The sequence below is a fragment of the Phascolarctos cinereus genome, unplaced genomic scaffold (genome assembly GCF_003287225.1).
Source record: "Phascolarctos cinereus isolate Bilbo 61053 unplaced genomic scaffold, phaCin_HiC Scaffold_1;HRSCAF=81, whole genome shotgun sequence".
NCBI classification, from domain to species: domain Eukaryota; kingdom Metazoa; phylum Chordata; class Mammalia; order Diprotodontia; family Phascolarctidae; genus Phascolarctos; species Phascolarctos cinereus.
Genome location: NW_027555514.1, coordinates 193,863,439 through 193,891,063, shown reverse-complemented (window position 1 = coordinate 193,891,063; position 27,625 = coordinate 193,863,439). Strand labels below are relative to the sequence as shown.

Here is a 27,625-nt window from a genome sequence, read left to right as displayed (position 1 = left end):
CAAACATATATGTTCCCTGTTCATGTGGCTCCTTGATATGGTCCTGCAATTCTGTTGCCATATTCCCACTCAGAAACTGTACCTTGGTGGGGAGAGTATTTCCCAGGCCTATGAGTGGAATGTTATGTTTTAATTAGTCTTGCTTCGCCTTCTGTTTAGCAAATGTTTCTGATTAAGGATTAATGGTGTCATCTTGGCTGATTTTTTCAAATGGGAAGTGCAGAAACTACAGTTGTTAGTAGTAGGAGTATATTCTCCCTACCAGATTTACCTCTAGAACCGTAAGAGTAAGCAGCATGGCTGCCTCAATCTAGAAATCCTGACTAGCCAGTGTAATCAAGCCAGGCCATAAAGAGAAAATAAAGAAAAGTGAGGGGCAGGGTGCCCATGCCTGTACTGTACTTGTCTCTGGCAAGCTTAAAGATTATCTAATCGATCCAATCTAATTCCCCCTTTTTCCACACAAGGGAAAAAAAAACCCAGAGGGGTGGATTGAATAGTGCAAGGTCATATAGTTGCTGGTAGAATCAGAGCTAGAAACCAGATCTTCTGGATTCCTGTTTCTAGAGTCCTTCTCATTGTAATATGACGTAGTCTACCTTCTTACTTCGATGCAAACCTGTACCCAAAGCCAATATAGCTGTCTTCAAAATGTGAAGGGCTCTAATGCAGAAGTATTTTATTTTTTATGTAGATTCAGAGGTTATGACCAGAAGCAAGAGTCAAAGATAGTAGAGGACAGATTTCATCTCAGCATAAGAGAAAATCTTCTTTACAAACAGCTGTGAGATGCATGGGCAGCTGTGGGCTGCCTAATGACCTAGTAGTTCCCCTTCACTGAAGGTATTAGAACAGAGACTGGATTACAGCACAAAGTAATGGACTGAGCACTGAATTTGCAATTCCAGGACTTGGGTTCGAATTCTAGCTCTAACACCTAGTCTTCTGTGACCATGGGTGGGTCACTTAAACCCTTTGATCTCAGTTGTGAAGGGGGAGGAGGGGAGTCCTAAAATCCCTTGTGCTGTTTAGTTTGGGACTGTTACCTCTGAGGTCTCTTAAAAATCTGTGGAAAATAGAAGAAAGGCAAAAGAAACTGGTGTTATTTAACTGAGAAAAAGGAAAACCAAAATGATTTAATAGCTGACTCCCATACATACTAATGTGTGCTTATTGTGAAGAGGATGCGGAGTAGAAGGCAGGGAGGTTATGACTGCTTCCTCACTTCCAACTCATTTTTCCCCTTTTATCTTTCACTACTCTGCTTTTCCCTGTAGAGAGATAAACCTCAACCTGAAGGCAGAAAAACCGAGTTCCAAGTCTTAGGGGTCTTAATAGCTGTGTGCGTTAACCTCTGTGAACCTTAGTTTCCTCATCTGTAAAATGGTCACGATACTCCTTGCACTACCTATCCCCACAGAGTAGCTGGGAGAAGCAAATGAGATAGCATCAGCTATTATCATTATCTCTCTGCAGAGACCGGGGAGTGGGAACGTTCATTCACAACTCTCATGGCTGAATGCAGGGAGCATGGGGGGAGTCCTGGGGAAGGGGAGGCAGGAAGAGACGATAGGGCGGTAGGAGACTAGCCTCCTCCAAAGCTGGAAGTAGTCCATGAGGTGGGCTTTCTGTCTGTCTGCTGAGCAGCAGCAACAGTGAGGTCGTGAGTCTGGTGGAAGCCCCCGCAGGATTCCTCTAAGCAGAGCGTGGGAGGAGGCGGCAGAGCAGAGCGGATCTCCCAGAAGCTGTGCTCAGAAAACAGAGAGGGGCGGGGGGGATGGAGGGGGCGGGATGAGACAGAGACAGAGAGAGTAAGAGAATGAGAGAGGGAGACAGACAGACAGACAGACAGAGGCACCAAGAAAAAAAAAGGAGGAGGTGAAGTGGTGGAGACAGGTTGCTTTGGTGAGAACCAGGAAGAGTGCGAGACACAGGCAGGAGGCGACTAGAAGCTGGAGAGAGGTGTGGGATGAATAACAGAATGGTTTTATTCATTTAGTACTGGGGTTCTGTAGAGCTTTTATATGTTTGTAAGCTCCAGTGTGCGTACATGTACTGGGGTTGTGTAGAGCTTTTATATGTTCGTAAGCTCCAGTGTGCATACATGTGCACGTGTGTGCAGAGAACCACGGTGTGTGGGGTGTGTATGTATATATGTATGTAGAAAAGTGAAGGGGAAAGACTAAGAATTTTGTTCAGTGCTAAGTGTGACTCAGCACCTTGACACTCCGTGTGTATGTGTCCGTGCGTGTGTGTGTGTGTGTGTGTGTGTGTGTGTGTGTGTGTGTGTGTGTGTGTGGTGGTGGTGGTGGTGTGGTGCATGAGCAGCGGGGAGAGAGGATTTCAGTCTGCCTTCGGCATCCCTGCTCTGGGTGTTTGCCTGCCCCTGCCCACGCAAATCAGGGATCTTGGGGAGAGAGCTGAGAGGGGAGGGGAGCGAGTGGGCTGGGGAGAATCCATGCAGTCTGTCAGCTGCTTTGCCCCAAACAGCTTTTCTTTCCCTCCTTCTTGTAACGCCTTCAGGGCTAGGATGAAGTCCAGGGGAGAGAGGTTTTTCCTCAGACAGAAATGTATTTTTCTGAGTCATAACTTAGGTCATCAAATGAGAAGACGAGAGGAGGAAGGGTGAGAGAAGAGACTGGACAGGTGTATAGCCCTTTCCTGACAAGGGAATGGAATCAAATAGCCCTTCCCTCTTCCCACTCAGAAGCTTAATCTATTAATGACTTAGATTGAATAAGGGACAGGTTGATCCTTTATAACCGATATGCAATCCATAAAATAAAAAAAAAAGAAATATCTATAATAGGAAGGATATTGAAGTATTCATCTGATCTATCCACTCTCCCAATCCTTTTTCTAGGGCAGAGTTAGTTGCTGGTTCGTTCATCCTAGACAAGTGGTATCACTCTCCTCAATTCAATAAATTAAATTCATTCAATAAATATGTATTTGATAACTATCCTATGATCTTACTATGTGCAAAGAAGGCATTGTGCTAGGAACTGGGTATTCAAAAATGAAGTAAGACACAGGTTCTGTCTTCAAGAAACTCACAACCTAATGGGATAATTATGAAGAGGAGGAAGATCGGGGTTTAAGGGGCACTCAGACATGTATTGGCTATGTGATTCTGGGTTTCATTGTCCCTAAGCAAAACACTGTATGTTGCAGAACAGTTGCCAATCTGTGTTTGGAGAAAAGGTTTCCTCATTGGCAGTTTCCTAAATTAATGAAATCTCAAGTCTGAACAAAACAATAAGTATGACAGAAGATATTAAGTATGAAGAAATCCAGGAAATGAGCTATAAGAAATTCAAGGACAGAGAAGTCACTTTCACTTGGAGGGGATCAGAAAAAGCCTCATATAGGAGTTGCTACCTGAGTTAGATCTTGAAGGAAACGGGGGATTAGAAATGGAGAATAGAGTCTATCCTTGAGAGATAATTTCCGAAAAGGCACAGGAGATTGGAGAGGGCAGTAAAAAAAAAAAAAGCCAGAGAAGAAGAGTACTTGCTGATGGGAATGTAGAAGGTATAGAAGAAAAGGGAAATGTGAGATAAGGCTAGAAAGGTAGGCCAAAACCAGATTATGAAGGATTTGAATGCCAACTGAAGAAATGTAAAGGAGATAATTCAGGCAGCAATAAAAGATGGATTGAAGAAAGAAGAGACACCAGTTAAAAAGCTCTCTCAATAACCCAGTCAACAGTTAGTGATGGTCTGAAATAGGGAGAAGAAAAGAAGGGAGAGATGCCAGAGATACCTCAGGGACAGAATTAACAAGATTTGGCAACTGATTGGAAATGCGGAGGAAAAAGAAATGAGTCAAAATTTACTCCAAGGTTTCTACACTGGATTACTGGGAGGATGGAGGTGCTATCAACAGAAATAGAAAAGATAGAGGGAGATATAAGTTTTAAGGGAAGATGATGATTTTTAGATTTACCATAAAAGCACAGAATCTCAGAGTTGGAAAGGACATCAGAAGCCATCTTGTTTAGCCCATCTATGAACAAAAATCCCCTCTACCTGATACCTATCAACATGCCATCCAGTCTTTGCTTCAAGACCCTCCTGAAGTAGTGCATGCCTCTTCTAAATAGCTCTAGGTGTTAGGAAATGTTTACCTTACCTCATGCCTCTTGGCAACTTCTACGTTAAGCTCCTCACTGTGCCCCCGACGCCAAGCAAAACAATTCTAATCTCTCTTTAGCCCAGCAGCCTTTTATTTCTCACCCCCTTCAAGTCTGGTCTTCACCAGGCTAAATATCCACAGTTCCCTTTGATGAATCTTCATAATGCATGAACTTGTGGCCCTTTGCTATCATGGTTACTGCCACTGTGGGCATTTTTCATCTTATGAATGTCCTTCAGAAAATATGGCATCATAACTGAAAAGAGTATTCCAGATGTGGTCTGACCAGGGCAGATTAGGACCCTCTTCAAAATACGTTTACTTTAAAGTGCTAGTGGGACATCCAAGCAGAAGATCCCAGCAAGCGATTGGCAATTCAATTCAATTCAATAAACATTAAGAGCCTACTATTTACAAGGCACTTTTGCTAGGTGCTGGAGATACTAAGATAAAATAATAAGATTATTGCCCTCAAGGGGCTTATAATCAACTAGTAGGGATGATGATATGACATGTACAAAGATACATATTAATACAAGATAGGTAATGATGGAAGAAGGCAAAGAGGGATCCAGCTCTGGGAAAATTAGAGGAGAGGAAGAATACTCTAAGATAAGGGAAACCAAGGAAGGAAGACGTGGCACCTGAGCTGACCCTTAAAGGAAGAATAGGACTCTGAGAGGTAGAGATGAGTAAGGACCACATTCCAGAAATTCAGGTGGGCTGAGGAGAGTGTGCATGAATGCAGGGAAGAAGGAAACCACACATCAAAGTAGGGAGAAAAGCTCATAGTCTATTTGAAAAGTGGAGTTCATGAATGGATATAATATGACACATAACTAAAAAGGCAGTTTGGAAACAGATTGTAGAGGGCTTCAAATACTGGGCCAAGTGTCTTTGTACCCTAGGGTAACTTTTTGGGTTATAAGTTTTGGGGCAATCTGGTGAAGCCTATGAACCTTTCTCAGAATAATGTTTTAAATGCACAAAATAAAATACATAGAACTACAAAGAAAACAATTATAATGAAATGCAGCTTTCAAAATATTTTTTTAAGTTCACAGACCCCAGGTTAAGAAATCCTGCCCTAAAGGGAATAGGGAAGCCCTGAAAGTTTTTGCAGCAGGACCAAGGGAACAGCACTTATTAAGCGTCTACTAGATGCCAGGTACTATGCTAAGCACTTCACAAATATTATCTCATTTCATCCTCACAACAACCCTGGGAGAGAGATGCTATTATTATCCTCATTTTACAGTTAAGGAAACCAAAGCAGACAGAGGTTAAGAGACTTACCCAGCATCACACAGCTGTGTAAGTGAATGAGGCACATTTGAATTTGGGTCTTCTGAACTCCAGGCCCAACACTCTTTCAACTGCACCACCTACCTGCCTTGTGAGTAATATGATCAGACCTGCCCCCTAAGGAAGATTATTTTAACAGCAGTGTGAAGGATGGATTGAAACAGAGTAAAGAGCTATTACAATAATCTAAGCCACAAGAAAAGGGTAAGGGAAAAGAGCAAGCATTTATATAGTACTTACTATGTGCCAGGCACTGTGCTATGCACTTTTACAAATCTTATCTCATTTGAACCTCACAACAACCCTGTGAGGTAGGTACTTTCATTATCACCATTTTACAGTTGAAGAAACTGAGGCAAACAGAAATTAAGTAACTTATCTAATATCTCATAGCTAGTAAAAGCCACCACATTTGACCCTAGGTCTTCCTGACTCACAAGGATAATAGCAGTATATGTGGAGAGGAGGTAATGGGTATAAAAGATGTGATGAAAGTATAATTGACAGGTCTTGGCAAATGATAGGATGTAGTGGGCAGAGTAAAGGAGAAGGATGAATCAAAGATGACTGTGAGTTTTTAAGCCTGAGTAACTGGAAAAAATGATGGTGCCTTCAATAGAAACAGAGTAATTTGAAAGAGAGGTGGGCTAAGGGGAAAGATGATGAGTTCAATTTGAGAACTCTTGAGTATGAGGTTCTGAAGGGATTTCCCAGTGTTTGAGGTATCCATATGTGAGCCTGAAGCTCAGGAGAAGGACGGGAATCAGGAATTACCACCATAGGGTGATAGGGACTGGACCTGTGATTTTACCAATATAGGGAACTCCCGGGTGAAGAAACTCCAGGTCCGAACTTTCTCTACACCTGCAGCTTTAGAGAGTTGTCTACAGCCCAAGTTCACACAGCTAATATGTGTCAGAGGCAAGACTTGAGCCTGTGTTTTCCTGGTTTTGAAGTCTTTTCTCTATTCACTATGCCATACTGCCTCTGATCACCATAGAGCCGGTGATTAAACCTGTGGAAGCATATGAGATCATCAAGTGAGAGAAGAGAAGACAGTCCAGAACAGAGCCCTGGACATCATTTGTGCTTAGCAGATGAGAACAGGAGAAAACAAGTGGGTCCTTAAGAAGCAGTGAGGCAGGGAGGAGAAGATTAAGGAAGGAGCAGTATCAAGGAAGCCAAGGGAGGAGATAATCTCCAGGTTGATAGTGGTTGCCAACAGTGTCTGAAACTAGAGAAAGGTGAAGGAGGATGAAATCAGACAAAAAGCTGTGGAATTTAGCAATTAAATCTTTGGCAACCTTTGAAAGAGACATTTCAGTAGAGTTCTGAAGTCAGAAGCCAGAAGTAAAGACAGTAAATATAAACTTCCCTTTCTATAAGCTCAGCATTTAAAAAGAGATATATAGGATAATGGCTTGAAAGGATGATAATGTCATAGGAAAAATTGTTTAAGGAAGTGAAAGACATGAGGAAGTTTGTAGGCAAAAGGAAAAGATCAATAGAGATAGGGAGAGGTTACTGAAAATAAGTGAGGACTGGGACTCTGGAAAGAAGTTGAGAGTCATCTGAAGAAGCCAATCATTAAAGCCATTAGATTAGATGAGCTTTTCAATGGAGAGAGTGTAGTGAGATAAGATAATATGACCAGAGACAGAAACTTGTGGCACAGATGTTTTAGTAATAACGTAGTAGATGAAGAGCCAACAAAGACAGAAAAGAAGTTTATATACACACACACACACACACACACACACACACACACACACACACACCACAACGCAATGGATACATGTTAGTGTAGTATCATGGAAGACAAAGGAAAGGGGAGAATTAAGAAGGAGGCCAAGCGTCACAGACAGGTCAAAGAAGATAAAACCTAAAAGGAAGCCATGGTATTTGACGATATTTATTAATTTGGTTTATTATTTGGTGATAAGGTCATTAATGAGCTTGGAAAAAGAGAATGGTGAGAGTAAGAAACAGATTACAAAGGGGATGAGGCATGATTTGATAAAGAAGTAGATGGATCAAGTATAGGCTCTTCTTTCTATGATTTTGGCAGTGAAGGAATGGAGAGAGATGGGATGACAGCTATAGTAAGCAGGGTCAAGGGAAGGGTTCTTTTTAGAATAGAGGAGACCCAAACATGCTTGTAGGCCAAGATTGGAGAGGAAAAACTGCCAATGCAAGAGAGAGATGACTGCTAGAACAAGGTTGCAGAGGAGACAGGAAGGGATATAATAATAGGTACAAGTGGATGAATTAACCATGGCAAGGAAGTGGTCACTTCTGAGAATGGAGGAAATGAGATGAGGTTTTACTGGAGTGAGGGAAGTAAGCTGAAGCGCAATCTAGGTAGTTTCAATCTTCTTAATAGAGAAAAGAATTCAGGGCCTCCATTAATCATCAGTTTTGGGTATCTCTTAGTTCTGGCTGTTTTGGAGTTCTTCTAGATTTTTTTTCCTGCTGCAATCTAAGCCTATTTTCTCTCCAAGGGTGTCCTTATAATACATCTTTTCTTTCATTTCTTTATTTTGTTTTTTAATTAATAAATGCTTATTTTCTCTCTCTCCACTACAATTTAAAAGAAAAACAAAACTCATAACAAATATGCATAGTCAGTCAAAACAGATTCTCACATTGTCCATGTCCAAAAATCTATGCCTTATTCTGCATCTTAAGTTATCACCTCTGTCAGAATATGGATAGCATAGATCATCATCAATCTTCTAGAATTACGGTTGGTCATTGCATCAATCAAAGATCCCAAGTTTTTCAAAGTTGTCTTTACAATGTTAATACTTCTTTTATTTGTCAGTTCCAGACTCTGATTTTGGAGCACTTTAGATTCAAGAAAGCATTTGTCTAGAATTACTTAGTAAGTTAGGGACAGAGAGCAGATGAGAACCCAAGAATCTTGAACCCCAGACAAGGACTGGAAAATCGGTACAAAATAAAAAGGGACATTACTATTGGTCTACATATTCTTTCTTATGTTATCATCTTACATTCTATTTAAAACAGTTAATAGGGAATAGCAGCACCCTCCCAGAACAACAGTGCTGCTTCCCAACTGGCCCTGAAAAGCCACAATCTTGAGGAGTAAATCTTATGTCAGGGCAGGACAGGGGCCCATCATCCCCAGCACCAGCAACTTCACACCAACTGTTACCAATGGGGCAGGCATGCCAGCCTAATTGAAAAAATCTAGGCATCTGAGGGAGAGATACAAGGTTGCATGTGCAACCTTGTCTATTACATCCCCTTGGACCCTGGTGAGGTAACTCAGGACTCAGAGTTCCCTACTTTGTCATTGCTCCCCAAGGTCTCCACCCTGACTTTCCTCAGCTCTGAAATGACAGCCTCTCTAAATCTTTCCCCAACAATTAATCCCAAACCCAGTGCCTTGATTTCTTTTCAGCTCTAACAAGCTTCCCCTTTAGCTGGGTACTTGGAGACAGAGTCAGAATCCAGGCACTAGAAAGACATGAAGCAGAGGAGTCTACCAGCTTCTCTTCCTTTCCATCCAGGGATTCTTCTATTGCTGTTTCTGCCTAATCTCATTGTGTCACGGAACACCAGCCTCCACGGGTAGCAGGCACATATTCTACCCCAAGCCTCAACAAAGTCTCATGGAAAGTCCCCAAGGAGGGAACAAGTGTTATTAAAATAACTGCTATAGGGCAGCTAGGTGGCACAGTGGATAGAGCTCCAGCCTTGGAGTCAAGAGGACTGGAGTTCAAATCTGGGGCACCTGACATTTACTAGCTGTGTGACCCTGGGCAAGTCACTGAACCCCAATTGCCTCACCAAAAAAAGCTAAAAAAAAAACCCCACCAAGCAAACAAATAAAATAACTGCTATAAAAATTCTAGAAAGGAGACAGTGTTTATCTCATTCTTCAGGCCCTTTGCTCAATTTCTTTTACTTCCTGGAATTATGGAAGAACATGCTTTTTTGCATAAATACCCTGAAGAATGCCTCTACAAGCCTACACCCATTTTTCCCACATCCCAACCTCATACATCTGTCTCTGAAAGAAACTTTAACGGTGGAATTTGGGGTATCAGTGAGCCAGTGGGAAAGATTTTTTTAAAACACCAAAAAAAAAAATTCATACTATAGTGGTAACTACTAACCTATAAGGCTAATCCTGCTCACATATTGAGAAAGTCCTGAGCTACTTTCACTTGACAGGAAGTGGCAGAAAGAACACTAGACTAGGAATTATTAACTAATGTGTGAATTTAGGCAAGTTAATTCCTTCTTCTGGGCCTCAGTATTACCAGTCTATTAAATGTGGGGATTGGAAAGAGAGTAAAGAAAGAGGAAAAGGTCCTATATGTACAAAAATATTAACAGTGGCTCTTCTTGTGATAGGAAAGAACTGGAAACTAAGGGGGCACCCATTAATTAGGCAATGTCTGAAGAAAGCATGGTACATGAATGTAACAGAATACTATTAGGCCCTAAGAAATAATCAGAGGGATAATTTCAGGGAAACCTAGGGATATTTGTGTGAATGGATGCAGAGTGAAATGACCTGAACCCAGAGAACAATTTATACTATAAACAACAATGTAAAAATGAGCAGTTTTGGACAACTTAAGAATTGTAATCAATAAAATAATCAACCATGATTCCAGAGTACCAGTGACGAAGAATGCCACCCACCTCCTGACCAAGAGATGATGGAGAATGAGACACATTTTTGGATGTGGCCAATATGATAGTAAAGTGGTAAAGGCAGGACTAGCCAGGACCGGTTCAACTCTGCCTGTCTTCTATTCCTTAATCTGTTATCTTCTTGTCCTATCCCTGTTCATACTTTACAAAGCCCCAACACCGGATTCCTTCTACCATCTGCCTCCTCCTCACATACTGCCGAATGGAGCTAAGGGAAGTCACCAGATGGACCTGACTGGGCCCACTACAAATTTATATTACTTAACCTCAACTGGGCACTCACTGAAGCAAGACAATCGTTTTACTGGTTCTTAAATGCTTCTCTATCATTGTCTTCACAGAGGCTGTTCCAAACCTTTTCAAACCTCTCCCTCCTCTCTCAGTTATGTACCTCATCTTATACTTTACTGAGAAAATGCAAGTCATTCACCACAGGCTCTCCTTTCCCTCCAATGTCCATCTCAAAACCCCTTGTCATCATTGTTTCCTCCTTCCTCCTTGCTACAGTCTGTAAAAATGAGTGACCCTTTCTCCTCATCTAGGCTAACCTTTCTACAAGTGCTCTTGATCCCATCACCTATCTTCTCCAGAAGATTGGCCCTTCAACCATCCCTGTCACTTTCTAATCTTCAGTCTCTCCCTACCTACTGGTTCCTTTCCTGCTCCCTATCAATATGCCCATATTTCCTCCATTGTTAAAAAGAAACCTTCACTCTATCCTCCTGTCCCCTATTATACCTTTTTCTCTCCTACCTTTCACCAAAACACCCATCTCCTTTCTTCTCACTTACTTCTCAAGCTTTTGTACCTTCTCACCTTACTACTCAAATGAAAACTACTCTCTCTGAAATTACTCCCAGTCTCTGAAATGTCACATTTGACACCCTTCTTGACCTCTTTGTAGCATTTGACACTTGTGACCCCCCCCTTGCATATGCTTTCTTCTCTGAGTTTTTATAACACTACCTTCTTTTTGCTTGTCTAATGCCTTCCTTCTCAGTCTCCTCACTCCCTAACTGGAGGTATACTACAAGGCTCTCTCTGGGCCTTCTCTATTCTTTTTCATTTTATGACCTCATCAGCTCCCAATGATTTAAATGTCATCTTCATACAGATGATTTCCAGACCTATATATCTAACCCCAGTCTCTCTGCTGAATTCTAGTCCCTCATTACCAACTGCCACTTGGACATTTCAAACTGGATGTCACACAGACATCTCAAACACACATACAAAACAAAAATAATTTCTTTCTTTTAAAATCCACCCTACTTCTTTTTTTTTTCTTTTTTGGAGGCAATCAGGGTTAAGTGACTTGCCCAGGGCCTCACAACTAGTGTTTGAGGCCGGATTTGAACTTAGGTCCTCCTGGCTCCAGGGCCAATGCTCTAGCCATCTAACTGTCCCTCTGCTTTTAAATTATTTTTTTTCAGGCTTACAAACTCAACATTATTGTTCACTCTCCCACTCTCCTAAATCCCACATATCCAATCAGTTGCCAATCTTGCCATTTCTATTTCTATAATATCTCTTGAATCCAAGATAGGTGACAGCAGATAGAACACTAGGCCTGAGTCAGGAAGACCTGAGTTAAATTCAAAATCCAACACTTACTAGCTGCGTGATCCTGAGCAAGTCACTTAACATCTATTTGCCTCAATTTACTCAACGGTAAAATGGGGATAATAATAGCACCTACCTCATAAGTTTGTAAGAATCAACTGAAATACTTTTAGCCCAGTGCTTGGCATATAGTAAATGCTGTATAAATGCCTATTCCCTTCTCCCTCCCCTCAATCTCTTCTTTCTACTCATAAAGCCAAAACCTTATTTTAGGCCCTCATCATTTCTTTCCTGGAATATTGCAATAACCTCCAAATTTCTTTCCCTACCTCAAGTCTCTTCCCACCCCAATCTACCACCAAAAACTGCCAAAGAGGTTTTTCTTAAGCTCAAACCTCATGTTGGGCTCCCCTGTTGTATAAATTTCAATGGCTACTTTTCCTCTAAGATAAGATAAAAACTCCTCTGTTTGACTTTTAAAGCCCTTCACAACCTGGCTCCAAACTACCTTTACATCCTCATTATATATTATTCTTCTTCCTTCTCTTATTATTTAGTCAAACTGGCCTCTTTTACTATTCCTCATGCACAACATTCCATCTTCCCTCTCTGGGCCTTTACCCAATCATCCCTCATGCCTGGAATACTCTCTCTTCCCACATTTGCTTCATGCCAATCAATCAACAAGCATTTATGGAACATTTACTAAATGCTAGGCACTGGGGAATGCAAATACAAAGAATGAAACAATCTTTACTATCAAGGAGCTTACACTCGAACAGAGAAGACACAAGTGGATACATACAAATCTGTATTATATATAGATGCACATCTATACACATTTACCTGTATACATGTATACAAATATGTGATTAAATATGAATATGGGAGGATGCTAGCAGTTGTGAGAGACTAGGAAAGTTTTCTTATAGAAGGAAGAGAGGGATTTTGTGAGGCAAAGGTGAGGAGGCAGTACATTCCTAGCAGAATGGGTGGACATTGAAAAGGCAAAGAGAGAGGGGAGATAAAGTGTAGTGTATGAGGAAGAGAATGAAGGCCAATTTGTCTGGATCAAGGAGTCCTGAAAGGTGAATAATATACAATGAAGCTGGAAAGATATGTTGGAGCCAGGTTTTGAAGGATTATAGAATTCCTTAAATCCTCTAACACACAACTCAAGTGCCAACTTCTACACAAAGACCTTCTTGGTCTCCATAACTACTTTCACCCTTTCTCTCTCTAAAATATCCTGTACTTGTTTTGTATTTATTGTGTGTCTGTGTGTCTCTGTGTGTGTATCTGTGTGTGTGTGTGTGTGTGTGTGTGTGTGTGCTTATCGTCTCCTCCATAAGCTTCACGAGGGCAGGGATGACTTAATTTTTGTCTTTGTATTCACAGTGCCTGGCACAGTGTCTACTACATAGTAAGCCTAGTAAGTATGATTGATCAAGAGGAGATGTACTATAAAGGCCAGATTTGTGAGGATGTCCTATGTTGTTTGGCTGTACTGCCTCTAGAGTCAATGCATCTAGAGCAGGGTAGTGGGCCCTATCTTCTACCTCTGCTGTGTGTGATTTTCAAAATCTTGGCAAGTAAGCATGCTGTAATCTGTGTCTATGATGAAGTCACACTAGTTTATATGTTTCTGGGGAGCATGGGCCATTTCTTCTACATGTTTGTATGTGTGCCTCTTCTGTTTTCTCCATTAAACATGAATTCTCTAGGACCAGGGACTCTCTTGTTTTTATACCCTGAAATGTCAAATTCAGATTTTTACACGTAATGGGCACTCAAAACATAGGACTGGCTGACAGAATCACCTGCATAGAGCTCTAATAGCTGCTTTGATGCACCCCACCCCCAAGATAAATCAGTCTGAGTCTACCTCCAGTGCCTTTTTTGAGGCACTTTGTATTAATAATTAATATTAATTCAGCAGGGATAGAGACATTTATTGCCTCAAGAATCTTGAACTCCTTAGGCTCAAAAGGGAGCTCCAGATCTTCTCTAATTCATTTAATCAAATGAGATGATATTTGTAAAAAGCAATTAGCCCAGTAACTGGCACATAGTAGGCACTATATAAATGCTTTGTTCCCTTTCTCCCTTTACCTTTCCTTTTCTACCCTTTCTTGCTGTATTCAGAATTAGACCAAGGACTTCAAATAACTGTCTAAAGCTCATTCTTAAGGGATTTGGGAATCAAGAGGAGAGTAATCTTACCCCTGCAGAATGAATAGAAAAAGGAAGAGAGGGAAAGTGGTAAAGGAAGAAAGGAGGAAAGGAAGAGAAAAAGAAGAATAAGAAAGAATAGAGGAAGTAATAAGGAGAGGAAGAAAGGGGAAGAAATGAAAAACACAGAGAAAGAGAGTAGGGAGAGGGAGGAGAAGAAAGAACAAGGAGATAAAAGGAGAAAGGGAAATAAGAAAAGGAGATAAAGAAGAGAGGAAAGGGAGAAATGGAAAGACAGGAGGAGAAAGGAAAGGAAATAGGAATAATAGTGAAAGAAGAAAAACAGAGGGAGGGGAAAAAGGGGAGAGTGAGAGGGATATGGGAATAGAAGAAAAAGAGGAGGAATGAAACATAAAAAGAAAGGGAAAGAGTGAAAAAAGAGATTGGAATTTTAAGGAGTGCTCCTTTTAGATTTTTAATGTTTATAAATGTGAAACTTGCTTATTTGAGAAAAGAGCCCACAGAGATCCAAGGTAAAGATGGCCACAGTGTCCTGTTACTTAGCATCTAATTTGAATATAACTGACTGGAGGATCTTAGTATTGTAGTTAGGAAATTTTGAATCTCAGAACTGTTTTTGTGATTATTGGACAAATGTGTGTTGCCTAGTTATGGCTTAGCTGGCAGAAATGAGAATTTGATTGATCACTATGAGTTAGAAGTAAGGTTTCTCACTGAAAAGATCCAGCTTTGGACCAATAAAGTAGGTCTAAGAAGACTTCAGAGCCTGGTGAAAGAGCCACCTGCTACCTGGGAGTGTGAAACTACTGGGTCCAACCAAGGGAGCACAATTGGAAAAGGTCAACAGATCCCAAACTAAAGGTCTCTGTCCTTTCTGAAAGAGCACTCCAGGTGAAAGAGTTGTAAGTGCATAGTGATACTTCAACTGAAAGGAGCACTGTAACACTGCAACTGGAAATGGCATTGTAAACTCAGCCAAGTCAGAGAATTCTATGATCTTTTTCCCACACTTTAGCAGTGAAGAGAAGTTTTCCTACCCAGCAGAGAGACAGCCCAAGTTTAGTGGTGGAGTAGTCCAGCCAGATTAGCAGAGGAGACACCTAGTTTTGGAGCAGCCCAAATTAAAAGCAAAGCCACCTATCTGACACCAAGTCACACCTATCAATAGACTTATGTGTGAACTCTTTCTGAGGAAAAGAAAAAACATAATTGAGTACAGTTCCAGAGGTATGAACTGCTGTGGACATATGTGCTCCCTACATTTGTGTCTCATTTTCAAGTTACTTTTGAATTTGTGACCACTCTCCCCAGTAGGCGCTGTATGTGTATTGGTAAAAGAATATGCCCCAGTTTTATGGGTGGTATGTTATATTGAGGGCAGCTAAGTGGCATAGTGGTACATACTACAGTGATTTGCCATTTCTTTCTCCAGCTCATTTTACAGATGAGGAACTGAGGCAGACAAGGTGAAGTGACTTGTCCAGGGTCACACAGCCAGGAAGTGTCTTGGGCCAGATCTGAACTCAGGAAAATGAATCTTCCTGACTTCAAGCCCTGCACTGTATTCACTTCACCACCTAGCTGCCCTAGAGAGAGGAATAGAGTCAGCCAGTATCCTGGGAGGAAAGTTCATTGTCTCTGTTTGCCTTTCCATATGCAATTGAGCTATCTTATCCTCACATCCGATCTAAGTATGGAGTGCTTCTTTTACATTTGAAAGTGCCCTCCCCTTTATATTTCATTCCCTCTGTCTTTTGCACCTTCTAATCTGCAGCTTTGCTGATGTCCAAATAGGCTTGCACTTGAACTACCACAGCAGTATCTACAATAACCATACCAGTGTGAATTAAGAACTGGGATGGGAGTATCATGACAAGTCCAGATATCTGGAGATACTTTTCTTGTCATTTTTAACTCAGTCCTTCCTTCTTTTGAATGTGTTGAGATATTTGCTCTGGAGAGAAATTGCTGGTCTACCATTCCATTCCATGCTATTCTTTCTATGCAGGTAGAGGCAGAGAGGCTCCTTATTGCTTGGTTCAGACCCAGTGTCACTCTAGCCCCATCTGGGTGCAGAGTGAGCTGGGCCAAATCCTGGATGGCTGCAGTGGAAACTATGGAAACCTGCAATGGAGATGGGACTAGGACATTGTTGTTACAAAGGAGCAATGTAGGACCAACAGGATGTTACTAGGAGAAAAATGGTGCTACTGTGAAACCTCAGTCACTTGTGAAATTGGTCTGGCAAATGAATCCCAACTAGTATGATGGGACTAGTATGTCCCCCATGTTTTCTCCAACTATTTGCATGACTAATCTGGATGAGTTCCCTCCACATAATTTCTCCTCTAGTCCTTCTCCATGTTCCCCAGGAGAAATGAAAGGTGTAAGAAAGATTATTGGGCAGGTGAAGTAATTTCTTTACAGTTGTGTTACGTACAGCTCTTTTACAATTATTCATTTTACTATGTTTTCACAAATCATTTGTCAATCATGTCTTATAAATAAAATTAGTCTATTGGAATCAGATTTCCCAAATGTAGAATGGGGGCTCAGAGTCAAATCAAGCATTTTTTTAATTTTCACATTTCAGAGTGATTTTCTACTTTCTTATTTCCTTACCCTTAGATCACTTTTGGGATATGGCCAATACTGTGCCATAGGCCCAGTAAGCTTAGTGAGGTAGGAGGAGGGGAATTGTCTAAGAGTTTACAAATTGAGAAAACACTAGTGAGTGGGAATACTATGGCCGTTTTGTGCTTTAAGGTTTGCAAAAGCTTCACATTTGTTAACTCATTTAATCCTCATGACAACCCTATGCTATTGTGCAATTATTAAACCCTTTTTACAGATGAGGAAAACAAAGCACACATAAGTGAAGTGATTTGCCCAGGGTCATATAGCTAGTAAGTGTCTGAAGCAGGATTCATACTCAAATCTTCCTGACTCTAAGTCCTGTCCATGCACTATCCATTGTGCCATTTATCTGTCAGTGCGCACTGAATGCCCTAGGACAAAGCCATTTGGTTGATGATTTGAGGATAGTGCCACACTGTGGCCAAATTATATTCAATACCATCTCCAACCTCCTTCTCTCCTCCTTGCCTAATTAATTAAGGTTGCAGAAAGCTGATAAATGAGCCAGGTGTGGGCAATTATTGCTGTTGCAATACTGGGACATCCATCAAGTGCATGCCTATTCCACACCACTATCTCATTATAAATCATCACTTGGAAGCCATGCTGTAAGTCATTAATAACGAGAAAAATGTAAATTTAAACAATTCTGAGGTTTCACCTCCCACTTTGCATATTGACAAAGATGACCAAAAAAATTAGAATGGTATATTTTGGAGGGGATCTGGCAAGAAAGACAGACACACTTATACACTGTTGGTGGCACTGTAAATTGGTCCTATCATTCTGGATATCAACTTGAAATTATGCAAGAAAAATGAGTAAATTGTCCATTTCCTTTACTCATTGATCCCACTACTAGGCATATGCCCCCAAAGAAGTCACAGACAGAGCAAATGTCCAATCTATATCTAAATAGTGATAGCAGCCCTTTTCATTTTAGCAAAGAACTAGAAAGAAAATGGGTGCCTGTCTACTGGTAAGTAGATAGAAAAACTTTGGTTTGTTAACAGAATGGAATGGAAAGTAATAGAATATTGTTGCATAGTAAGAAATTATGAATATGAGAATTTCAGAGAAACATAGGATGACTTGATATGTAGTGAAATATGTGGAACCAAAAGAAGAGCATTGTACACACTACGACTGCAACAATTTAAATCAAATAATTACTAAAAAGGATTGTTGTTGTTGTTTGTCCTTTGTTCTCCAGGAGGACCATGACATCAGGAAAATGATGCCATGACTTCCAAGTAAATTTCACTTAAGCAAGGGATGAGTGTGCAAGGTCACCAGCCTCACTTTCTCCTCCAGAGCTATTTGGGTCTAGTGGCAAGATACAGGTCAGGATGACTGGAGAGGGCCCCGACTAAAAGGAAGCCAAACACTGAGTAACCGAAAAAAAGACTTCTGTTCTCATGGAAGAGAGGTGGTGGGCTATGACAGAAGAATTTTATCTTGTCAGATATGATCACTGTATTGGGTGTGCAATCATGCATCAGAATTGCCATGGAGATAGAGGGAAGACACTTCTCCAGAATCTTCCAGCATTGATGTACAACTAGGGGATTGTGGAACTTTTCTCAGAAAATTCTGGGAGAAAGACTGGGAAGAAGAAAGTAAAGAAGCAAGCCTGGAGTTTGTGGGGCATCCTCTATCTTGGCACCATGTGGGGAGATATGGGTGCACAGGAATTTGACTCCCCCCCTCCACTCCCATCTCTTCAAATAGATCATTACAAATTGCAGACAATGAAGGTATTTACAACTCTGATAAGGACAAAGACTGGTGAGATGATCTAAGCATCTTTCAGAAACATTACCCTTCCTTAGCCTCTGAGTCAAAGAAAGAGAGTACCCCTTTACCTTCCATTAGCATGATATACATCCAGCAAATACATTTTCCCCATGTTTCTCCTCCTTTAGAATGTGAGCTCCTTGAAAGGAGGGACAATGATTTTGCTTAGCACAATCTTTGAAACACTGTATGTACTTGTTAACTGATGAATTCCTCTAACTGCACAATTATTCTGAGGTCTGTATCTGTCTCTGTCTCATGAAGAGGAAGGAATCTATGCAGAAATGGAATTTTCTGTCCCCGTGGTCAGAAATGCCTGGCACTAGCTGCTTTATACCCAATAAATTGTACCCCTTCAATCTTTTGCTTTCTCCTTCATTATTGTATAATATATTCACATATATACACATATGTGCATTGTGTATATGTATATATCATGTATGTATGTATCATATATGTGTATAGCATATACAGTACACATATATAAATGTTTACCTATGTGTGTATGTATGTATTTGTTTGTATGTATGTATGTATGTATGTATGTATGTATGTATGTATGTATGTATTAGTGGTCAGTAACCCTTGTTACATACATTAGCATTTTAGATAGAAGTTGGGGAAACTGGTCAGTCTGGGAAAAGTGGGAGATACCTCCAGGCTCTAGTGAGAGTAATGAAGAGATGTTGATGTAGTAATGATATCTTCTCTGGAGCTCACAAACTATTTTGGTCATGCTGTAACTATATTCATTAGTCAACTTGAAACTGATTTTTAAAAAAGAATGTAAATGGAGAAAGATTAATAACTTGAAGTGAATCATAAACTCCCTAGACCAGAGAAGAAAAATGCATTGTGGTAGAAGAGAGTCAGTCCATAATAAAGAAGTAAAAACAGTTGCTCTCTGTGGGAACTACATAAGTCTCATTTTACATTCCTTTGTTGGTGTAGATGTTGTCACTCCTATATACCTACTTCCCCATTCAGCAACTTGCTTATGAGTGAGGATATTTATAGAATGAGGGATTCTTCTCTCCCCTCTCACTCATCACCATCCTTCCCATATCTATCATTTATATTACTCACATATATCAGTGTGTATTAAATGTAGAAACTACCTCCCATGGAGTTGTATTATTGTCATAAGAGAAGTATGTACTAGACTTACAGGTGATTTTGTTTAATTATTTTTCTTTGTTACTAAGGAGGATTCATTGTGGGACTACAGTTTAGAAAGATGTGGTGTTTTTCTAGAAATGACTATGTTATAGAGATGAAAGGCATCAAGAAAAATACTCTAAAAGACAAAGTGGCATGGGAAAGGAGGGAAAGACTAAAAGAAAAAGAGAAGGAAAGAGAGAAAATAAATAGAAGACAAGAAAAAAGAAGTAAGGGACTAAAGGAGGGAGAGAAAAGGAGAAAGGGCAAGAGAAGAAAATGGAGAGAGAGAAAGGGTGCAAAATAGAAAAAGAGGGAAAAGAGAAAGGGAGGGAGAGGTAGAAGAGCTAGAGAGAGAAAAAACAAGAGAGGAAAAGAGAAAATAAATGTAGAGGGGAGAAGAAAGAGGGAAAAGGAGAGACAAAATAAGAGAGAGAAGAGGTGGAAAGAGAGAATAGGATGAGTATATCTTCCTCACTTCTCCTTCAAATTACATGACTATTTTACTATCCCCTAGTCTAGTACCCTGCCTGTAAGACCTTATAATCTAGGCCTGCCCTGGTTTTTTAATGGGCTCTATGTGCATACCTAGACATGATGGTGCCCAAGGCAGATAGGGCAAGAAAATTAGCAACTTCCGTAGGCCGTAGTCTTTCAGCTCAGTGTACAAGAAGAGAGCTTTGTCATGTCAGGCTATGATTCTGATTCCAGCAGGAAAAGAAAGAATAATCAATTCTATGGATGTTAGGAATCTTGATTGAAAAAATAAAAATTATCAAACTGCTTTTCATGCTTTAGTTGAGAGGCCTGTAATAGTGGGAGCCAAAACCAGAAGGCATATGGAAAGAACTCTGCACCCTCTAGATCCTCCTCCTGCCTGCTTCTATCCTTCCATGACATCTCTACTCTGCTTTTTCCCATCATTCTACTCCCTTAATCCTTAAAGTGTTATGTGCCTGACCCCCCAAAACTTATTCCTTTGTGTCTCCAACAGCCAAAGGAAGGAAGGAAAGAGAAAGTTCAAGCTGCTTGTTAATACAGATCAGGGGGTGATTAATCAGTTGGAGAAAGAGAAGAAGCCCTTTATCTTCCCCAGTCACAGGCTTCCCCAAGCTCCTGCCTATATAGCAGGTGGGGGAAACCTGGAGGTGGGGGGGAGATAAGTTTCATTTTGAGCTCTGTTTCCCATACTCACTTAACTTCCTAACCAATATTCTCCTCCACAAAAGCCAATGGAACTGCAGCAGGATGACAGGATGGCAGGAAGAAAAGAAAAATATGACCGAACTTGCCTCGACTTCCTTTCACCATTCCAGCAGCAGCAGAGAACTCCGCAGGGAAGAACCTCAGAAAGAGGGGACACACACACACACACACACACACACACACACACACACACACACACAGCCGCTCCTCTTCCTAAATTAGATCCTGCACCACTGGACATGGGCATTTGGACAAAATAAGATGCAGAATGCTAAAATCTCAAGGACAGATTATAGAGGGACTGGAATGGGTACCTGGAGATACCTGGAGAATACTAAAAAAAAAAAGGTGATTGTTGCAGTTTCATGGGAAGATGGGCTGATTTTGGGCAGAAACAGAGTACATGACAAGCTGGGAAAGTGCCCTATCTCCTAGAGAAAACTATGGCAGCTTCCTAAGTGGAAGTGATTTACAAGTCCCCCCTCCCCAATCACCACTTGTTTCAAAACTGGAAGGGGAAAGGATATTCAAGAGGATGAAGATAGAATGGGAAGATGTTTGACAGCCCAGGGTTTCCAGCAGCAGTGTTTGGGTGGAAGAATTTGGGCTACCTCTACCATCTAGGTTAACTAGCTACTACAGTAGGGATCCTTAATCCAGGGAAGCCATTGACTCTGGGTCCTTGCTGACAATGCAACTTCCAGAAATAGGGTGGGAGGAGGAGGTGGAGACTGGGGCCAACAATAAGAAACAAAGGTAAGGAAAGAAGGCAGGGCCAAGAATCAAAATTACCAAGAAGCTATAACAACCGTCAGAGACAAGAAATCAATCAGTAAAGCATGTCAGGCCCTATTAATTCCCTTCCCCCACACTGCCACAGGACTGGCTCATAGAGCCTCCTCTAAAAACAACATTCTGACATGCCATGAATGTGGAGGAGAAACCATTCTACAAAACTTTTCATTGCTCATGGAAAAGGAAAGACACAGGAGAAACTGGAAGGCCAGGGTGAAAAAGAGAAAATGGGAGGCAGAAAATTGAGTCTATCAGGGACTTGAGCAAAATTCTTCAGATTGCTCAGCCTTCCATGTTGCTGAGATCTTCTAGGCTTCTCTGCTTCAAATAGACAAGAATGAACTGTATGTCTATTTCAAAGGTGAATTGCCTTAGGCTAGGGGGCTAGGAGAAATGGTCAGAAGTTACAGGAAGTAGATTTTAACTCAATATAAAGGAAAATTTCCTAAAAACTAGAGCTGTCCCAGAGTGGAGTGGGCTGCCTTAGAAAATGGTATCACCCCACAACTGCAGCCTTCCCTTTCCACACCATGTTCTTCTCCCTTTCTCCCTCTCCTATTTCGCCTTTCTCCATTCCCCTTTATTTCTCATTTTAGGGCCCTAGGATTGCTTACATTGACCCTTCACCTGCCTTTACCCCCATTACTCCTTAATACTCATGACTTCCAAAGAGATCTTCCTTTTATTATTCCTAACCTTTAGATCTAAAGTGAATCCCTGGATTTAAAAGAGAAAGATCTGGGTTCGAATCCTGGTGCCACTACTTACTAGCTATGAAACCTTTAGCAACTTTTTTAGCCTCCTGAGTTTCCTCATCTATAAAGTGGAGTAGGACTAGAGATGATTTCTGATTTCCTTTTCAACTCTGATATTCTGTGGTGCAATGATCCTGTGATTCTGTGTGAAACCCCAAGTTTCTTAACTTTAGAGCAAGAATGGGAGGAAAAGACACATTAAGTCCCCCAAATTCTCCTGGTCACCAAGTGCCTGAATCTAAGCAGAACACAAAAGGAATTATTGTATCCCTTCCTTGACCTCCCCACACATATGCATGCACACAAACTCCCTCAACGATCAAAGGCTAAGATCCCCTGAATGTGCCTTCCATAAAGTCCTCCCATTGCCTAATTCAGTAGAGAGAACATAATACCATGGCACCTTTCTTATGACAGAGAAGAGAGAATAAATTGGTTCCTTTTCTCATGTCTTTCCTAAGGGGAATATTAGAGAAGTTCCCAGATACCTTGAATGGGACAGAAAAAGAGCTTGTAGCCTTCATTACTTTCATTTCTGAGACCATCTCTGGTCTTTGGTCATCTGAAAACTCAATTTGAGGCAACCAGGATTTGTAGCTGCCAACTGCACAAATAAGCATAACCAGCAAGAGTCAACCTTGTTTGTCAAGTATCTCCCTCAACATCTTTCCTCCATCAACAAAGGGAGGTTCCCTGGGTCGGCAATAGTCAGCTAAAACTAGAACAGCTTTACAAATGGCTTGGTGGGCTGATTTTCTTTAGCCTCTTTTCATGGCTACTGGATTTTTCAGGGGCAAGGTGCCAACACAGACAGGGGAAAGGATTTGACTGCTAGTGGCCACCTGCTCTTGCTTTCCCTGCATCAATCTGAAAGCTGATTTTGTTTTTCATTTTGGGAGAATTCCTGCTTACTTCCTTCATTTTCCACTGCTCTCAACTCCTTTACCTTACCATATTCTTCTTGCTTGCCAATGTTCTCTTTTTCTCTTCTCATAACCTTCCCTGTCTTCTTTACTCGATTCCCCCTTATGTCCCAATTCTACTTTCCTTAGCTTCGTGCTAATGTCTTCCACTTTACCTCTTCAATAAAAACACCTTCTTATAATCAGACTCCTTTATGACCCAGCCCCTTTCTAAATCTTTCTGCCTAAGTTCTAAATCCCTTAATATCAATCCTCTTCCCCCCAAGATAATGCCCCCCAGCTACCCCTTATCCTTTGCCAACTACAGAATCAACCTTACCCCTTCAACCCAACCATCTCTCAATACCCTTAAACCACTGATGACTCTACCATTTTGCCTTTCATTCCCATCTCAACTTAATATAATACTAATAGCTACATTTCTTTCAAACACTAACGTCTTTCTTCTTCACTCCAAATCCCTTTGAGACACTCCTACCTACTTAGACCACCAAAAACCCATCTTTCCCCCTTCACTTTAAATTTCTTTAGGGTCTACAGCTTCCCCTTCCTAAGCTCCCCGTTTTCTTCACTGCCCCCCCCAAGTATTTTTCCCTTGACTCTCCTTCTTCATACTGTCCCCCTCCCCAGTGGCCCTGGTCCCCTCTTCTGCACTCACTCAGGTCTCCTGCCTAGGACGCCCTTGCCGAGGGCGGCAGGGGGTTTGTGGGGGGAGGAGGGTTCCAGCAGCAGTGCAACAAGGGGGGCGCTCCTTCTCCTTATCGGCAGCGGCTCCGGAGACCGCGGTATGCTGGTGGACTGTTTGGGGTGCTAAAGCTCTGCTGGGGCCCGGCTGGGGCTGTGTTGCGAGCTGTCCGTGGTGCTGAGTTAGCTGCTGCAGCGGCGGCGGTGGTTGCTGCGGCGGCGCAGCCACTGCCAGAGGTGGCAGTGGGGCGATGGTAGAGAGCTGTCCCTGGTTCTGAGGAGGCTCTGGGGAACTGGCGGTAGCAGAAGCCTGGGAAGCCTGGAGCGGGGCTTGCGATGGGGGGACCAGCCCAGGCGGAGGATGGTTTTGCAGAAGCTGCTGCTGTTCCCACAGGCTGCGGTTCTCAGCGCTCAACTCGTCTAGCCGCTTTTCCAGTTCGTCTATACGCTGGCGCTGGGTATGGATGAGGCTTTGCTGGTTCTGCACGATGGCCGTGAGCTCTTTCAGATAGAGGACAGCACGCACCGGGTTCTCCAACAGGCTCTCCATGCCGGCCCGCCACTGCCTGCGCCCAGCCTGCGCCTCAGTGGCGGTGGAGAGTGAAGGAGTGCGGGGAGCGGAGGAGCCCGGGTAGAATGCGCCCCTCCCCTCCCTGTCCTTCTTCCCTCCCCATCACTGTCGCGTCATGGACACACACACACACGCGCGCGCGCGCGCGCACACACACACACACACACACACACACACACACACACACACACACACACAAACTCACGCATCAAAAGGGGCGGGGCTCCGGCCCCAAACCCACCCATCTCTCTAAGAAGGATAGGCTTTCTGGAGGGCAAAGCTGGAAAGGGAAAGGAAGGAAGATGCAGGAGAGGAAACCCAGAGAATTTATAGAGGAACAAATGATCTAAAGATAAGATACAGGCTCTATAGACCTAAGGAGAGAAAAAGAGGGAAATGGAGCAAACTAAAGAAAGAAAAAGAGGTCTGAAAAAAGTAATGTGGAACTGAAAGAAGAAGAGGAGGTGAATGGGGAGGAAACAGGGGAAGAGAGGAAAGGACTGACCAGGGAGGGCAATAAAAAGAGGATAGAATGGAAAAGAAAAGATGGAGTAAGCAAAAGAAGAATGATATAAAATGAGAGGGGGAAGGAGAGATGGATCATATTGTCACCCCATCTGTTCTCTGGTGTTAAGGTTGGCTTTTTGTAAACCGTCATAGACATCTTAAGTACCTCCAGGAAAGGAGATCTAATTCTTTGGCCTGGTTAGCTGTGCCTGTGCTTAACAACCGGTACTTCTGGGGACTTCTTGCTGATATCTATCTTAATTCGTCCCCCTTTCCTTTTCCCCACCCCAATGCACAACCGTGTACACACACACACACACACACACACACACACACACACACACACACCCCTCACTGTGATTTGAATGAATTTTCCCTTCTGCTGAGTACAGACTTGCTCCATATCCTTTATTAAACTTCCCCCTCAGACTTTTCTTCTTCAACTTCGATAACATTCTTTTCAGAAATCAACTTCAAATACCTCTCTTTTTTCTTTAAGATTTTTGTGGACATTTTATAACTCAAGAGAAAGAACAAATAATAGGATGAAGGAAAACCTTAAAGTCAATATCCATCCTACACCTATACAGGCCTGAGGGGAAGCATTACCTCTGTCTCGTTTTGAATGACAAAAGATAAACTCCAGCATTCTTAGAATGTTAGAACGAGAAGTGATCTTAGAAGATCACCTAGTAAGTTCAACTTTTTCAATTTTATGGATGAGGAAACAGAGATGGATGAAGCGTCTTGTCCAAGGCCACATAACCAGTCAGTGACAGAGCCAAGATTAGTACCTAGATCTTCTGATTCTCAATTTAGTTCTCTTTCCTCTCCTTGATTGAGTTCTTTCCCCTCCCCCATGAGTCTGTTCTTTTTTTTAAAGATTACTTAACATTTTATTTTTCCCCAGTTACATGTTAAAACAATTTTTAACATCTGTTTTTTAAAACTTTGAGTTCCAAATTCTCTCCCTTCCTCCCTCCCTACTCCTCTCATTGAGAAGGCAAACAATTTGATATAGGTTATACATGTGTAGTGGTGAAAAACATGTCCATAATAGTCATGTTGTGAGAGAAAACACAGACAAGAAAACTCAAGAAGAATAAAGAAAGTAAAAAAGAGAAGTATACTTCAATCTGTATTCAGATACCATCAGTTCTTTCTCTGGGGAAGGATAGCATTTTTCATCATAAGTGCTTCAGAGTTGTCTTGGATCATTGTATTGTTGAGAATAGCTAAGTCATTCACAGCTGATCATCTTACAATACTGCTGTTACTTTGTACACAGTGCATTTCCCTTTGCATCAGTCCATGCAAGTCTTTCCACTTTTTTGGAAAGCATCCTGCTCATCATTTCTTATAGTGCAATAGTATTCCATCATAATCATATACTACAATCAGTTCAGCCATTCCCCAGTTGATGGGCTTCCCCCCAACTTCTAATTCTTTACCCCCAGAAAAGGGCTGCTATATTATTTTTGTACATACAGGTCCCTTTCCTTTTAGTTTTTTATCTCTTTTGGGATACAGACCAAGTAGTGGTATTGCTAGGTCAAAGAGTATGCATGTTTTTATAACCCTTTCGGCATACTTCCAAATTGCTGTACAGTATGGTTGAATTAGTTCACAACTCCAACAACAATGCATTAAAGTCTCCCCTTTCCCACATCCTCTCCAACATTTGTCATTTACCTTTTCTACATTATTAACCAATCTAATAGGTATGAAGTAGTGATTAAGAGTTCTGTAAGGATGGAGATCATGTTTTTTACTTAGAATCATAGCTTGAAGAGAACATAGAGAAATCTAGTCCAATCTTCTCCTTTCAAAGTCAAGGAAAATGAGACTTCTTTCTGGAAGTAAAGGCATAGTACAACATTGGGCCTATGTTTGATGAATCTGTGATTTCATAAGCTTGAGGAAACCCCAGTGTGTGAACTCTCTCAACTAGATGTGACCCAACTTAATAGATAAAGTCTAGGGACTTGCTTGAGGCACTGAGAGGTTAACTGAATCATCCACAGTGTCAGAAGTAAGATATGAACCCAGGTTTTCTGTGGCTTCCAGTCCAGCACTTTATTCATTATCAAGTGTCTTTCATTCACATATTTAAATTCAACAAGTATTTAAATACTTGTTGACTAAGCATGTGTCTAGAACATGCTAGAACATTTCCAGGAGGCCATCAAAGTAATTTTTTTCCCCTGTGGGACACTTGATCTTCATTCATTCAAGCTCTAATAAAATCCTTCTCCAAGGCCTTGTTGTGGTCTCCTCCAACACTGTAGGAGTAGAATACTTGAGATCTTACCATAGTCCCAGGGACAGTTAATGTTCTCAGTTTGGGAGCATCTGCCCTGAGGCTGAGTTGCCTTGTTGGGTGAGGGTATGCTAACTCATCTAGCTGATCTGAGAATAAGATTATGCTCCACATCTCTTCCAACTGTCCAAGCAGACCATCTTGCAATTTGCCCTACTGCCCTGCATTCCATTTCCTATTCTGGGAAAAAGTAACTAAATGGATACTGACATTGCTTCAAGAAAGTCAATGTTAACTGTCTACCCTTTGGATCAACCTTTGGTCTGGTTTGGGGGGAGGGGGACCAAAACTCCTTTCTCTGACATGGGAAAATTTTATTATTTATCATATTGTTTGAATCTAGCTTTGTGTGTCTAGATATTGCTTAACCCAGGATACTCAG

The 27,625-nt window shown here is 41.5% G+C and overlaps 1 protein-coding gene across 1 annotated transcript in view; it reads right to left on the bottom strand.

Annotated features, from left to right (window-relative positions):
• The window catches only part of IQSEC3 (IQ motif and Sec7 domain ArfGEF 3), a 156,584-nt gene extending 132,134 nt beyond the window's left edge, over window positions 1–24,450 (bottom strand). Inside the window, 2 exon segments of the mRNA XM_021001719.1 lie at window positions 23,820–23,872; window positions 23,874–24,450. Of these exon segments, the coding sequence (XP_020857378.1) occupies window positions 23,820–23,872; window positions 23,874–24,395 (575 nt within the window). The 5' untranslated portion in view covers window positions 24,396–24,450.
• Window positions 24,451–27,625: the final 3,175 nt, after the last annotated feature.